The 15,555-nt window shown below is 43.3% G+C and overlaps 1 protein-coding gene across 1 annotated transcript in view; it reads right to left on the reverse strand.

Moving 5' to 3' along the window:
- Positions 1 to 2,427: 2,427 nt before the first annotated feature.
- Positions 2,428 to 15,555, reverse strand: part of LOC109201497 (protein NLRC3-like) — a 31,955-nt gene continuing 18,827 nt past the window's right edge. The window contains exons 8-11 of the mRNA XM_019357198.2: positions 12,640 to 12,813; positions 12,110 to 12,283; positions 4,443 to 4,489; positions 2,428 to 3,066 (exon numbers count right to left, since the gene is read on the reverse strand). Coding sequence (XP_019212743.1) covers positions 2,516 to 3,066; positions 4,443 to 4,489; positions 12,110 to 12,283; positions 12,640 to 12,813 — 946 coding nt within the window. The 3' untranslated portion in view covers positions 2,428 to 2,515. The remainder of the gene's footprint in view (positions 3,067 to 4,442; positions 4,490 to 12,109; positions 12,284 to 12,639; positions 12,814 to 15,555) is intronic.

The following is a 15,555-nucleotide window of genomic DNA, read 5'->3' on the forward strand; positions in this document are numbered from 1 at the left end:
TGGTGGTGGTGTGCGTGTCTGCTTGAGTGAAAGACAGAGAGGGAGAGCGAGCGACAGAATTTCTGTTATAACCTTCATTTTATGAACGCACAGTTTGAGCACTCAGGTCGCATCAGAGCATCGGGCCGTATAGTGTGAGACCCTGCATCGTGACCTATGAACTTCTAACCCCTGCGAGTCAAACGTACAGTTTGAGCAGGAGCTGAATCGCGCGACTGAAAATATCGCACTGTGCCACCTACCAATAGAAAGGAAAAAATAATGTGCACATTTCCACGAGAGAAATCCCACGCCTGGACCGTCGTTGACCGCCGCCATGATTCTAGCCTGCTTTTTACATCCAACACAAAAACTGCAGTCGTGGTGCTTTTGATTGTACTCAGAACTTGGAAATTCTGCCTTCTGAATAGGAAGATGTAGGTAACACCAGACTGCAGATGAGCTGCATACAGGGCTGGACTAGGACAAAAAAATCGTCCTGGGCATTTTGACTAGAGACCGGCCCACCATTATAGGAAAAATCATAAAGCCTTTGAATGAAAATAAACACTGTTGTGACAGTGATGTACACTGTTCTGATGGTATGTATGTATCAATCTATCAATTGTTTGTTGTAAGACTCAGATAACAATTTTTTTAAAAGCGAGACATTTTAAATGAGAATAATAAAGAAAAGTATTTCCTTGTGCCCCCCTTTGGTAAATGGTAAATGGACTGGTTCTTATATAGCGCTTTTCTACTCTTCTGAGCACTCAAAGTGCTTTACACAACTTGTGCATTCACCCATTCACACAAGCACATTTTTCTAAGTGCTTTCTAAGTAACATTCACACACATTCATACTCCGATGGATGCATCGGAGAGCAATTTGGGGTTAGTATCTTGCCCAAGAATATTTGGCATGCAGACTGCAAACTTTCCTGTTAATGCCCTACACGGACCCCTGTCGACACTTTGCTAGATCCGGCCCTGCACAGTTACCAGCTGTCAGCTACTTAGAAAAGGATCCTGGTGTTATTTGTCTCTCAGAAACAGCTCATAACTTCCCTTCAACTCATTCATGTCGCCTAAAAGGTAAACTTGTTTCTCCATCACCTGTTCAGGTCTGATGATTCAGTAAGGACGTCTCCTGGTTTCATCTTCATGTTTCCCTCTCACCAGATATACAAACCATCATGACCAACAGCTGTGGCTCCAGCAAACATCAGCTGATACTAGAAATTAATATTAAATAAATTCTAACAACAGCTGATCAAGCTTAAACGTGCTGCTGTTGTTTAGCGCGACATCCGCTGGTTTCCTCTTTCTGGCGCAAAGTGGGCGATAAATAAACAAGAGAGAAAAGCCTATCAGCTGATCATTGATCAGTTTCGTGATTGAAGTAGAAACAGGAGAGGAGAGAATGAGAGAAGAAGAGGCAGCTGTGCAGCTTCAGCTTTGTGTCTTTTTCATTGTAGCTGAAGTCCGGGACAAACTGTGTTCCTTTTCACCTCAGTACGAAACGCGTAATATTTTCTCTGAAAACGAGACGATTCTGTTTTTTAGGGGACGGTTGGCAACTCTAATAATTAATCTTATGAACAAAATAAAGTTCAACATCAGTAACATAGCACCCACCCAGCTGTATAAAAACTCCGTCATGCTAGCTAGCACGCAGTACGAAAATGTCAGCATACCGAAAATAAACTCCACCTAAACTTGGTTTATATCTGACTGATAGACTGCAGGTCATAACTTCTTACCTGAAGTTCAGTTCACCTGACACGCGGACCGGCGGCCGCTTCGGGTCTCTCCTCTTGCCTCCCTTTTCCTTCATCCACCTGCTGGCCTCCACCACTTGCTAATGTTATTGAATCTGTGGAAGCTCCGCGATAGCCACCACACGAAGTAACGAGTAACGAGCCTATCTAAATCCCAGTAACGAGTAACGCGTTCCTGGTTTTGGCATAATAACTAGTTACCGTGCTCGTTACCACAATAATAACGTAGTTACTGTAACGCGTTACTTAATAACGCGTTAGTCCCAACACTGCTTATATCTGACCCAGATAGACTGCAGGTCATAACTTCTTACCTGACGTTCAGTTCACCGCCTCAGGTCTCTGCTAGTGCTATGCGATACTGCATATTTTGGTATCGATCCGATATCAATTAAGAAAGAGAAATCAAACATTTGAATTCATTTTAATGAGCTCAGACTTGTTGGAAATGCAGAGGAGCTGGTTGTGAACTGAGCTTCAGAGAAACACAACATACTGATATTCACTGTGAAGCTTTGAGTGGAAAAAGACAGAAAACAACATGTGGATCCTGGAATAATGGGAGCTTCCATCTTTAAAGGACTGAAGAGGAAGAAGTTTACAAGGAATCATTTAGAAGAGTTTCAAACATCAACTGATTGAATCCATCAATCTGAAAACATGTTTGTGAGTGAAAGAGACAGACATGTACAGACTGAACTATCTGTTCAACAGTCAGAGTGTTTCTCTAACAAGAGACACTCTTTACACTCAACTCAGCACAGGGACACTGAGCAACAAGGAGACCAGACCAAAAACCCAGGATAAATAGTTTCAGTGAATGTGGTGTTGAAGGTGTGGAGGTGGATCAGAGTGTCAGAGGAGACTCTGTAGAAGGACAGAGTGCCAGCAGGACAGTCCACATACACTGCTGCTCTGTTAGAGACAGAGGAGGAGGAGGAGGAGGAGGAGGAGGAGGAGGAGGAGATGGATGTTTGCCTGCTATTGTGACAGACAGACTGAGGACCATCATCAGAGCACCACAGACTCCAGGACTGATCATTCCATCCAAACACACAGTCTCTGCCTCCTTTCCTTCTGATGCTTCTGTAACTCACTGATATCTCAGCACTTCCTCTCCACTCAACCTCCCAGTAACAGCGACCAGTCAGACCATTTCTACACAGCAGCTGTTTCCAGTAATCAAATCTGTCTGGATGATCAGGATATGACTGAACCTCCTCCACACGTGTCACCTTCCTGTTGTTGTCAGACAGTTTGAGGTTTGTGTTCACTGTGTTTGTGTCGATTGTGAGTTGACAGGAATCTGATGGAGAGAACAAACACAATCCAGCTGCAGTTATTGATCCATCATCTGTTCATTGATTGACACTTTGATGATGACTCCTGACATGATGAAGATCAGGGCTCGCAAAATTTAAGAATCCCTGGTAGCCCTTCGGGCAGGGACTCTTCAGTTTTTGGTAGCCCAAAATAAATTTAAGTAGCCCGAATAAAAAAGGGAGCAATTTTTTAATGTTTTGTTTCCTGTTCTGTTTCCGTTACAATATTATACTTTAATGTATAATATTGTAACAGAAACTAAACATTAATCAAAAAATTGTTGAAACACAAATTACAATATTGTATAAAAATTACAATCATCAACTCAAATACTTGGTTGTAATTGAACAGAAATTTCTATGAACTTGTAAGAACTGTACAACAGGAATCAGTCTGTGTCAGATCCTGAATTTGAAATTTCCACTGAAATCACAGGTAAGAGGCAGGTGGAACCAAGATCTAGACCATTTGCTTTTTGAAGTTTGCAAAGACTGCTAAATTTTGCCAGTGGTAGTTCACTCTTTGCAACATAGTAGGCTGTTCTAAAGAGATTTTTCAGGTTGATTTTTAGGATGTTATTTGCAGACTGAGCAATAATTTATTTAACAATAACAATGTATTGAATAATGGCTTTAAAGATTGTCAAAAATAGTATAAAATAGTGTGCAAATACTGATAACGGTGCAAATGTTTGCAATGTAAAAAATAAAATGTAAACATCTATGTTTAGTGAACTTTGCCATGTAGCTCTGTGGTGCAGCTACAACACCAAAGTTTACACACTATGTCTACTTGATCCACATCTGACTCCGCGAACCCATAATGTTTCCACACCACTGAAGGTTTTTTTTACCTCTCTTTTCAGCCAACGGCAGTCACTCTCCTCTCCAAATAACTTCTGCTTAGCTTTCCGAGCTTCCCTCTGTTAGCTCCTCTTAATTGTTGTGCCGCGTGTTCGAAATGCAGAGAGGTGCGCTCGATTTGCCACACGGAGCAGCGCGAGAGTAAAGCGCGAGGGAGGTGCTAATAATCGGCTCAGTCATTTTTAATGATCGTTGAAAGCCCAGATCGTAATTTAGATTAAAATTCGATTAATTGAGCAGCCCTAGTCACATATTGACAGTGGTTCACCGATGCCAATGACATATTTACCCAGCTACATTTCCGAAAGAATGCAAAAGCATTGACATATATTTTCCCTTCCTATGATAGCTCGACGGGCAGGGCAGGGATAGATTCTGGTAGCCCGACTGGAAAAATCGCTAGCCCCGGGATGTTGGGCTAACGATTTTGCGAGCCCTGAAGATGGTTGAATGTGTGCTGCTTTGTTTTCATGAATCCCATTAAAAACACACTTACACTTCCTCAGACCTGGTCTCAACCATCGGACTCCAGCAGGCTCCACCCTGAAAGGAGGAGGGGGGTCAGAGCAGCACAGTCAGCATGCACACATGGACATTACATGGCTCTCATACACATGAACATTCACAGTGTTCATCAAAGTGAAAACCCGGGGGAATGAATTGTCTGTGGTGTCTGTTTTTTGACAACAACACTCTGTATCGTCTGCCTGAAGGAAGAAATATGAACAGTTTATCTCCATGATGTGAAAGGTCTGCAGAGATGTGTTTGTCCCTCATTCTGGACCTTTACAGGTCCTGGATGGAGGAAAGACAGCACAGATGAGCCTCTCTAAAGACCTGTATTGTCTGGCCCCGTCATGCTTCATGACGGAGGCCAACTAGACAGTGATTGATGGAAACAGGACAGACTGGATGATGCCATTTCTCCAGACTGCTGTTAAGAAATCAATAATAATAATAATAATAATAATAATAAGAAGAAGAAGAAGAAGAAGAAGAAGAAGAAATTCTTAATGCTTATTTTCTGATTGTATTGTTTTATGTATTGTTTTATGCCTCCAATAGAGGCCTTGATAAACCAGGCCCAGAGGTGACAAAGAACTAGGTCAGAGGGTGACAAGTTGCCCTGGCAACAGACTTTAGAAAGGAGAAGTAAAGAAATTTGAAAGTTTAGTGCAGCGCTGCACAGGAAGTAAGACGCAAAGAAAGAGGAACTGGAACCATATAAGGAGTTGTTTTGATCAAAACTTAGCGGGTGACTATATATACATATACACATTCACCTTGTGATTTTACAAGAACTGTGGGTGCATGATAGCGCCTAACAGTTCTCCATTTCCGGAAATGTAAAATAAAGATCATCTTTTGAGTTTTGACCATCCTGGGTCCAGTCTTTCTTTGCCGTCAAAAGAATTGAAAGAACCGAATTTAATACTGCACAGGGTTATATCTTTGGATTAGTTCTGACACATTCATCAACACCATATCTCCAGTCATTGGAGGAAATATCGGAGGAGAAAAAAGTCAGATTTTTACTGGAAAAAGCACAAACATGTTTAACCAATGGTTTTGTACATTTAAAAATGATGCAGAAGTTTTCCAAACAACAACTATTTCCCTAAAAATGCTGCCGAGGCCTCAGGTGGTTTTTATGTAACCATTTCAAACTATTTACACATTAAGAAGCCACACAAATTATTTGTGCCACTGCAAAAATAGTTTCAGAATCAGAATCAGAATACTTTGTTGATCCCTAGGGGAAATTATTTTTTTGTTACAGTGCTCCATAATCAACAGACATTAACAAGACAGACAATACACTAACTAAGAATAATACAATATATACAGGCATATATATACATAAGTCGTTTATTAATAAATAGCTAAAAAAGAAAAAGAAGGAAAAAAAAAGAAACATGTGTGTGTTAAGTGGATGAGTTGTACAGGGAGATGGCCACAGGCAGGAATGATTTCCTGTGTCGTTCAGTGGTGCTTTTCAGTACTCTCAGTCTCTCACTGAACGTGCTCCTGTGACTGACCAGCATGTCATGGAGTGGGTGGGAGGTGTTATCCAACATTGCCTTTATCCGCCTTTGCCGCCTTGAGGCGACTTTTGTTGTGATTTGGCGCTATATAAATAAAATTAAATTGAATTGAAAAAAATTGAATCTTGGACAGCATCCGCCTCTCCGACACCACCTTGAGGGAGTCCAGCTCCATCCCCACAACATTACTGGCCTTACGGATCAGTTTATCGTGTCTGTTTGCATCTGCGACCCTCAGCCTGCTCCCCCAGCATGCAACAGCATAGAGGATCGCACTGGCCACAACAGACTCATAGAAAATCCTGAGCATTTTCTGGCAGATGTTGAAGGACCTCAGTCGCCTCAAGAAATAGAGACGACTCTGGCCCTTTCTGCAAAGTGCTGTGGTGTCTTTAGCCCAGTTCAGTTTATTGTCTATATGTAATCCAAGGTATTTATAGTCCTCCACAATGTCAACACTGACCTCCTGGATTGAAACAGGGGTCAAGTGTTTCCTGGTCTTCCTGACGTCCACTATCAATTCCTTGGTCTTTGCCACGTTGAGCTGCAGATGATTCTGCTCACACCACGTGACAAAGGAGTCGACCACAGCCCGGTACTCTGTCTCATCATCCCTGCTGATGCATCCAACCACCGCAGAGTCATCAGAAAACTTCTGAAGATGGCAGGTCTCTGTGCAATGGCTGAAGTCTGTGGTGTAGAGGGTGAAGAGGAAGAGGGAGAGGACGGTCCCCTGTGGTGCCCCTGTGTTGCTGATTACCTTGTCAGACACACACTGTGGAAGACGTACATATTGTGGTCTTCCTGTCAGGTAATCAACAATCCAGGACACCAGAGAAGCATCCACCTGCATCGCTGTTAACTTATCACCCAGGAGGGTCGGCCTGATGGTGTTGAAAGCACTGGAAAAGTCAAAAAACATGACCCTCACAGTGCTTGCTGGCTGGTCCAGGTGGGTGTAGACACGATTGAGCAGGTAGATGATGGCGTCCTCTGTTCCGAGACGAGGCTGATAGGCAATTAAAGGGGATCCAGATGTGGTCTGACAATGGGTCTCAGCTGGTCCAGGATGAGCCTTTCCAGGGTCTTCATGATGTGGGAGGTCAGTGCCACGGGCCTGTAATCCTGGGGGCCACTGGGACGTGGCGTCTTTGGAATAGGGACGAGGCATGATGTCTTCCACATCACTGGGACCCTCTGCAGACTCAGACTCAGCATAAACAGTTTATGAAAGACTCCACACAGCTGGGGGGCACAGGTCTTGAGGACGTAGGGACTCACTCCGTCTGGACCAGCAGACTTGCCTGAGTGAAGTCTCCTCATTTGCATCTCAACCTGGTATTGAATGAAGGTGATGGGTGGGGGAGGGGTCTCAGGAATCCCACAGGAGGCAACAGCGCCATCTGAAGAGAGAGGCTGGCACAGTGGTGTGGCTCTGGGTTCCAGGCTGACTACAGGTGAGGTTGTGGGGGTGTGAGCAGACACTGTGGTGTCGAATCTATTGAAAAAAAGATTCAACTCGTTAGCTCTATCCTCACCTCCCTCAGCTCCCCTGCTGTTGGTTGGCCTGAATCCAGTGATGGTCTTCATGCCCCTCCACACCTCTCTCATGCTGTTCGGCTGGAGTTTCCACTCCAGCTTCCTCCTATAATTGTCCTTAGCCTCTCTGATCTTGTCCTTTAGTAACACCTGGACCTTCCTCACCTCCTCTTTATTGCCCCCTCTGAAAGCCGTCTTCTTGTCATTAAGGAGGGCTTTGATGTCCTTAGTCACCCACGGCTTGTTATTTGGGTAACAATGAACTGTCTGAGCTGGAGCAATGGAGTCGGTGCAGAAAGTTATGTAGTCTGTGATACACTCAGTAAACCCATGGATGTCCTCGGCGTGAGGCTCACAGAGTGTCTCCCAGTCGGTCACCTCGAAACAGTCCTGTAGTTCTGCTAAGGCCTCCTCTGACCACCTCCTAACACTCCTCGTGGTCACAGGTTCCCTCCTCACAATTGGCACATAGCGGGGGGTGAGGTGAATCAGGTTATGATCTGACCTACAGAGTGGGGGGAGGGAGGATGAGCTGTATGCATCCTTTACATTAGCATACAGTAGGTCTAGGATTTTCTCTCCCCTGGTGGGACAGTCCACATATTGTCTGAATGTTGGAAGTATATTGTCCAGTGATACATGGTTGAAGTCACCCGAGATCACAATAAAGGCACTCTGGTGCTGAGTCTGTAACCGGGCTATGGCAGAGTGGATAGTGTCACATGCAGCTGTGGGGTTAGCAGAGGGAGGAACATAAACAGCCACCAAGATGACGTGAGAGAATTCCCTGGGTAACTAATACGGCCTGAGTCCTACAGCACACAGTTCAATGTCCGGGCAACAAATCCTTTCTTTGATTGTTATGTTGGCAGGGTTACACCACCGGTTGTTAACTAAAACAGCAAGCCCACCTCCTTTCCGCTTACCGCTAGCAATGCTGTCCCTGTCCGCCCGAACAGTGTGGAAGCCTTCCACGGAGGCATTCTCGTCGGGAATGTCCTGGTGCATCCATGATTCGGTGAAACACATCAGGCTACACTCTTGGTATTCCCTCTGACTCCGTACCAGTGCTGAGAGCTTGTCGATTTTATTCGCTAAGGATCGCACATTTCCCATTACGATAGACGGCAGACAAGGTTTATACCTCCTCCTCGCTTCAAGCCTCCGCTGTCTCACCGTCTCCTTTTTTCTCTTCTGTCCTTGACCTCTGCATCCCCGATGTGTTTTTCTCCAAATTTCAGCCGGTACTTCTGCGGGTCTGGCCAGCGAGCCGGCCGGCATCAGGGCGATCAGCTGATCTCTGGAGTAAACAGTCCGTGAGTGTAGGAGATGTGCCGCGGTCCCGTTCCCTAATAAAAGTAATAGTTCCACGGCAACCAGAAGAACAAACACTCTCTCAATCCACATGATTAAGTGAAAGATAATAAACGGATGAAAATACAAGTCAGAAAAAAAAGAATACATAAGAAAAGAGAGCTAAACTAAGAGAAAAAGCAGGAGCGACTGCAACAGGCTGCACGCTGGTTGGCGCATGCCCACTTTGTGTCCAATATAAGACAGAGGGGAACAGCACAGGGATAAACCTGCAGGTCTGAAAGCAGGAGGTGGATCACTCCTGTGATCACTCCTGTTTTCCATGTGGAGACAGCGTTTACACTGCAATCTCCCTTTGGTGGCTTTAAGGCAGCAACTGTGACGTTCACTATAGAACTGACACACAAAACACAACAACTACACTACACACCAACTACAGCCTCCAAACATGCTAAACATCACAAATCTCTCAGGTATCAAAACTCTCTCTCGACATTACATGGCTCTCATAAACATACTGTTAGACATTGATAAAGGAACGGTCCCACATTTTCACAAATACACTTCAATCCATCCGTGGATCAAACTGCTGATCCTAGATCAGTACATCACTGTATTGAATGAAATATGACTGATTCAAACTATGACCTTCATTATATTCCTCTTGTGTTTAGCTGGAAAGGACACCTCCCTGCCTTTGCTACCAGCTGTTTTTCTCCTCTTGGAAACACATTTACCATTGCTGACACTTTATTAGGTACACAGTGGCCACTGTCTCAAGTACAGTACACCTGTGACCTAATAAAGTGGCGGGTCACTTGTTTATGAGCCATCTCCCTTCAGCTTTTTTAGCCGACCTGTTTACCTCCAACTTTTTATTAGCAGCAGCGAGCCACAGTCAGAGTCCGGCAGTAGCAACAATCCCACCACAACTTCTCCAGAAATGACCTCGTCTGGTTTCATTGACTTATTTTATTTCCACACAGAAAAGGCTGGATGTTATCAGCACACAGAAATCACATGAACTTGTGCATTAAAACATGTTAGTGGATTATCCACAAATAAAAGAGGAGATTTTAGACATTTTAACAGATGACAGATTAGGCCTGGGTCTGTAATACTGTTGGCAAACAGAATATTAACCAGAAACAGCTCATTCATTGCCATCATTTAAGTTGGCTAATAAAAACCACACCTCATCTCCTAATGCACTGAGCTTTCCTCATCTCTGACTCTAACTTACTGCTGGGTCCATGGTGTTCCTCCCCCTGCTGAGAAGGTGCAAACAGCTGCCTTCTTTGCGTCACATACATCAGTCTGTCCACTGTCATTCTTTCCATGACTTTCCCTGGATGAGATGTTAGAGCTGTAGGCCTATAACCTGAGGTCTTAGTGGGGTCTTTCCCTGGTTTCACAGTTCTGTACAGCTTCCTGATATATTCTATTATAGAAGAGCAGCAGAGCATCCTCTAACTGCTTCATCATGATGTAACACACCTGATCCTTCCCAGGTGAAGTCATTTTTATGCATTTAAGAGCTGCTTTGAATTCAAACATTACAAACTGAACATTAGAACTATCCTCCTCTCCAGGATTTTCCTGATTTAACATTTCAATATGATTCATTTTTGTTCTCTCACATCTGCTGTCATCACTTCAATTATTCCCACTGTGGATTTGATCAAATTGTTTGGCCAGCATCTCTACATTTTCCCATCCACACTACCTGTAGCTCATTAATACTATTAATACTGGCAACTGTCATTGAAGCCTGATGGTGACACTTTATGGTGAAGAAGTTAATAACAGTAACAGGACTGGTTGGCTTATGATGCCCTGGACATTTCCAACAGTGCGTTTATGAAGCCACTGTAAGTAATAACAGGTTTATTACCTGTTAGGACCTTCTTGGTTATTAGTTAATTGCATGGCCTGTTAACTATCCCCATAATACCAGAGTATTAATCTCCTGGTTTATCATATGGCCTCTTTACATTTTCTCCAATCGTCCCTGCTTCTACAGTCTTGCCCCATCTGCAGGCAGTCCAAGAGAAACTGCCTCTGCCATTTTCTTCTTCTTAATCTTTGATTTTTCTCTTCACTTTCTCCATTGGGTCTTTTTAGAAGCACTTTCCAGAAAGCAGCAACAATTTTTGTGCCCCACCTTTAAAATTTTTCATCTTACTTCAGCTTAATGTGTTTACTGTTTTGTTTTTAAACAGGTCATGTAAAAAAAGTGTCTGACATTCAAAAATCCTACCAGAGGCTCGACAAAGCTGAACTGAAAGACAGCACGGGCAGTAATATTAGCAGCACAGAACTTAAGCACACGGTCTATAGAGGCTGGGTTCTACCCCACCAGGTATAGGCTGTGTAAAGGTGTCCTTTTACTCCTAGTGTACTTACACTGATTATTCATCCAGACTAAATCTATAGTCTCCATCTGACTCAGACTCTGTGGACAGTGATTCAGCTGAATACATTTTAATGTCACTATCTAAATGTAGTCTGCAGACATTATACAAAGCAGACATTATAACATCAAAAGGAATGGTCCCAGCAGAGGACCCTGTGGAACTACATGAATAATGTTAATGTGTGAGAATATTAACAATGTGTTCACTGTGATCAACAGTTTTTAATGCTGCAGTGAGGTGTAGCAGGACAAGCTTAGTGTTAAGTCCCTTGAAAAAGTTTCACTTGTGCCATTTCTGTGTAAATGACTGGTTTGTTTGAACAAGTTCATCAGCTGAACCATAAATACTCCAAAACAAGTTATTTTTTGCATTTTGTAATATTAGCATGTCAAACTCTACATTCTCTACATGGATGAGAAATGAAGTGTATTTAATAATAAAGGTTATCTCTCAGAGACAAAGTTCGAAAGCAAGTGTCTTAGGCCTGTATCTGTGTCGTCTCATACACATGCAGTGCTCATATTTGCCGTTTTGTGTATCACTCAGAACTCTTCCTGTCAGGGGCAGCAATTTAATTTAAAGTCACATTCACTGATACAGGCTGCTAGAGCTCCGACCAGGAGGGTACACATGTGATCCAGGGGAAAAAATCTGATTAGTATTTTTGTGCTGAAACTTGAAAATATATGTTCTCTTAGATCAATTTTAAGAGGTGTCAAAGTAATAAATTACAGACCTTTGGGTTAGATATAAGGTGATTTGAGAAATCATGTCTGTTGTAAATGAGTAATCCATTTATCGATGTGACTCAGGTTTTAAATTATCATCAGAAAAGACTAAATACTGACCTGAGTATTCCCAGTGTACACTTTGGACTTTCCACTGCAGAAAATAGAAGCTTCAGTCCTGAATCCTGCAGGTTGTTGTTACCCAGGTCCAACTCTCTCAGACTAGAGGACTGGGAGCTCAGCACTGAAGACAGCGTTTCACAGCTTCTGTCTGACAGGTTACAGCTACTCAGTCTGAGGAAAATGATGACATGAAGACATGAAACACCTTTGTTAAAGTATATTCATGGTGCCATGAGGAGCTACTATATTTACAATATTTCAACACTGTTTCAGGACATGCTGGAATCGTTATTGCCTTATGTTACAAAAGACAAATGTGGCAGTTTACTGTGACTTGGATGGATTCATTAAAACACACACACACACACACACACGCGCGCGCGCACACACACACACACACACACATGCGCGCACACACACACACACACACACACACACACAGTGGCTCAATGTTAATTTTTTCCAAATGAAATTGATTAAATGACGTTAATTGATGAAAAAAAAAAATCGATATCGCTTGATCTAACCTCAGCATTTCCAGTTTGCAGTATTGACTCTTCATCCCAGCAGACAGAAGCTTCACTCCTGGATCCTGCAGGTTGTTGTTACCCAGATCCAGCTCTGTCAGACCAGAGGACTGGGAGCTCAGGACTGAGGACAGAGCTTCACAGCTTCTGTCTGAGAGGTTACAGCCACTCAGTCTGAAATCAAGGGGGAAGGGAGACAAGATCAACAAAACAAATTACAGCTTTATTGCTTTTTGTTGTTTTTAAGCAGAAATCAGTGAGGTGCTGGTAGATTCTGTTCTCTTGGTTTATTACCCAATAACACACACATACACTAATATTTGTGACTTTTGTAATAGTAGCATTTATAATGCAAAGCAACAGTGATCACAGATTGAAGGGGCCTGAATACTACAATACAGTGACTTTTAAGATGACCTGTTCTTCCAATTTCCAACAACAGATTTCTCCAACCTTACAGTTAAAAATCATTCTTTATCTCATACTGAATCTTGGTGCACCCCCCCAGTTTATTGAAATGAAGTGGTCCTTAGCCTGAAAAGGGTGGAGTGCCCACTCCGGGTCAGGGATGAGACTCTGCCCCAAGTGGAGGAGTTTAAGTATCTAAGCGTCTTGTTCACAAGTGATGGGAGAAGGAGACGGGAGAACAATAGGTGGATTGGTGCTGCGGCTCCAGTGATGCGGACCATGTACCGATCCATCGTGATGAAGAGAGAGAAGAGTGTAAAAGTGAAGCTCTCAATTTACCGGTCGATCTACGGGCGAGTAGGGCTGCCACGATTAGTCGACTAGTCACGATTACGTTGACTATCAAAATCGTCGACGACTAATTTAAGAGTCGACGCATCGTTTGAAGCTTAGTAAGATCCCAAAAGACGCAGGAATAAGTAGTAGGATTTAAGAGTGTAATAACGGACTGAAACAGAAGATGGCAGCACTGCATGTACAAGGATGCCAGCTGCCGTTAAACCCCGAAGAAGAAGAAGAAGCTGTGTCCCAGAATTCCTAGCTCAGTTTCCAACAATGGCGGCCGCAAATTAGTTTTAATATTACTCTTATTATTCTTTCTGGGTCACAAAATAAACGTTTAACATATTTTCAGGCGACAATGTAACTGTGTAAACCTCAAATATCTGCTCAGTTTATCAAGACACCACATATTTTCAAAAGCGCTCCGACATTTTCGGAGACATCTGTTACCCACCAGCTCAATAGCTAGCCGGGGTTCAAGGCTTACTAGAGCTGGCGAGAACAGCGGACTCCCGGCAAATCGTTTTCACATGCTTAAACTCATCATATATTTTTGAACAGGCAGTCAGACATGCTGAAACTGTGGGGTAGAAAACAGCATGAACACCATACGGCAGGGGTCTCAAACTCCAGTCCTCGAGGGCATGGAAAAGTTGCATGACACCGGCCCTTGAGGACTGGAGTTTGAGACCCCTGCCGTATGGAATATGACAGGTGTGGTTGAACTGCATGAAGACTCTGAAGTTTCTCTTCTCTTCTGGCAGGACAGGAATGTGGCCTTGTCCTGTGAGCCACCGTAAGGATGTACTTAGAGTAGAACTGGACTGTCATCGGCCTCAGGCTTTTTACCTTTCCAAAGACAAAGCAGTCATTTAGATAAAATATTAGATATTGTTTACCTGTAAATGCACAAAGAGAATTTAGAAATCTAATTATTGTCAAGAGTGAACAAGCACTGATAGTGTAATCTACAGCTGTGGCCAAACGATCTTTAGCTCCCTCCACAGATTCTCAATTGGATTCAAGTCAGGACTCTGGCTTGGCCACTGCAAAACGTTAATGTTGTTGTCTGCTAACCATTTCTTCACTACGTTTGCTGTATGTTTTGGGTCATTGTCGTGCTAAAATGTCCACTGGTTCCCAAGGCCAAGTTTTTCTGCAGACTGGTTGATGTTGTTGTTGAGAATCTTTATGTATTGCTCTTTTTTCATGGTGCTGTTTACTGTGATTAGGTTCCATGGTCCATTGGCTAAAAAACACCCCCAAAGCATTAGGTTCCCACCACCACGTTTGACAGTGGGGATGCTGTTCTGTGGGTTGAAGGCTTCTCCATTTTTTATGCCAAATGAAGGCAACATCATTGAGACCAAATAATTCAATTTTTGTTTCATCTGACCATAACACTGAAGACCAGAAATCTTCTTCTTTGTCCAGATGAGCATTTGCAAAGGCCAAATGAGCTTTTGCATGCCTTAGAAGTGCCTGGAGAAGTGGCGTTTTCCTTGGTCTGCATCCGTGGAACCCAACAGTGTCCGTTGGACTGTCTGCCTTGAGACATTGCCACCAGCAGAGCCCAGATTCACCAGAATGGCTTTGTTGGTGATCCTTGGATTCTTTTTCACCTCTCTCACTAGTCTCCTGGCCAGCACAGGTTTCACTTTTGGCTTCCGACAACGTCCTCTGAGATTTTCCACAGTGCGGAACATCTTGTATTTTTTAATAATACTTTGCACTGTAGCCACTGGAACTTGAAAACATTTGGATATGGCCTTGTAGCCCATTCCTCACTTGTGAGCAGCCACAATGCACAGCTGCAGGTCCTAATTGAGTTCCTTTGTCTTAGCCATGAATGTCCACAGACCACCTGCAGAGAACTGCTGTTTTTCACCCGTTGAGTTGAGTAAAACAGCTATTTCCAATTAATCAGGGTAATTAGGATGCTTTAGAACAGCTTTGACTATTTGGAATGGTATGGAACTTTGGATTTTCCCAGAGACTGTGGCAGTTGCTAGTTGAATAAAAGTAACTTTAAGTCAAAATTTGCCAGGGGTATGAACGATTATGGGCTTAACTGTAGCTTAAACGTGCTGCTGTTGTTTAACGCGACATCCGGCGGTTTCTTCTTTCTGGCGCAAAGTGGGCGATAAACAAACAAGAGAGAAAAGC

The sequence above is a fragment of the Oreochromis niloticus genome, linkage group LG3 (genome assembly GCF_001858045.2).
Source record: "Oreochromis niloticus isolate F11D_XX linkage group LG3, O_niloticus_UMD_NMBU, whole genome shotgun sequence".
Taxonomy (NCBI): Eukaryota; Metazoa; Chordata; class Actinopteri; order Cichliformes; family Cichlidae; genus Oreochromis; species Oreochromis niloticus.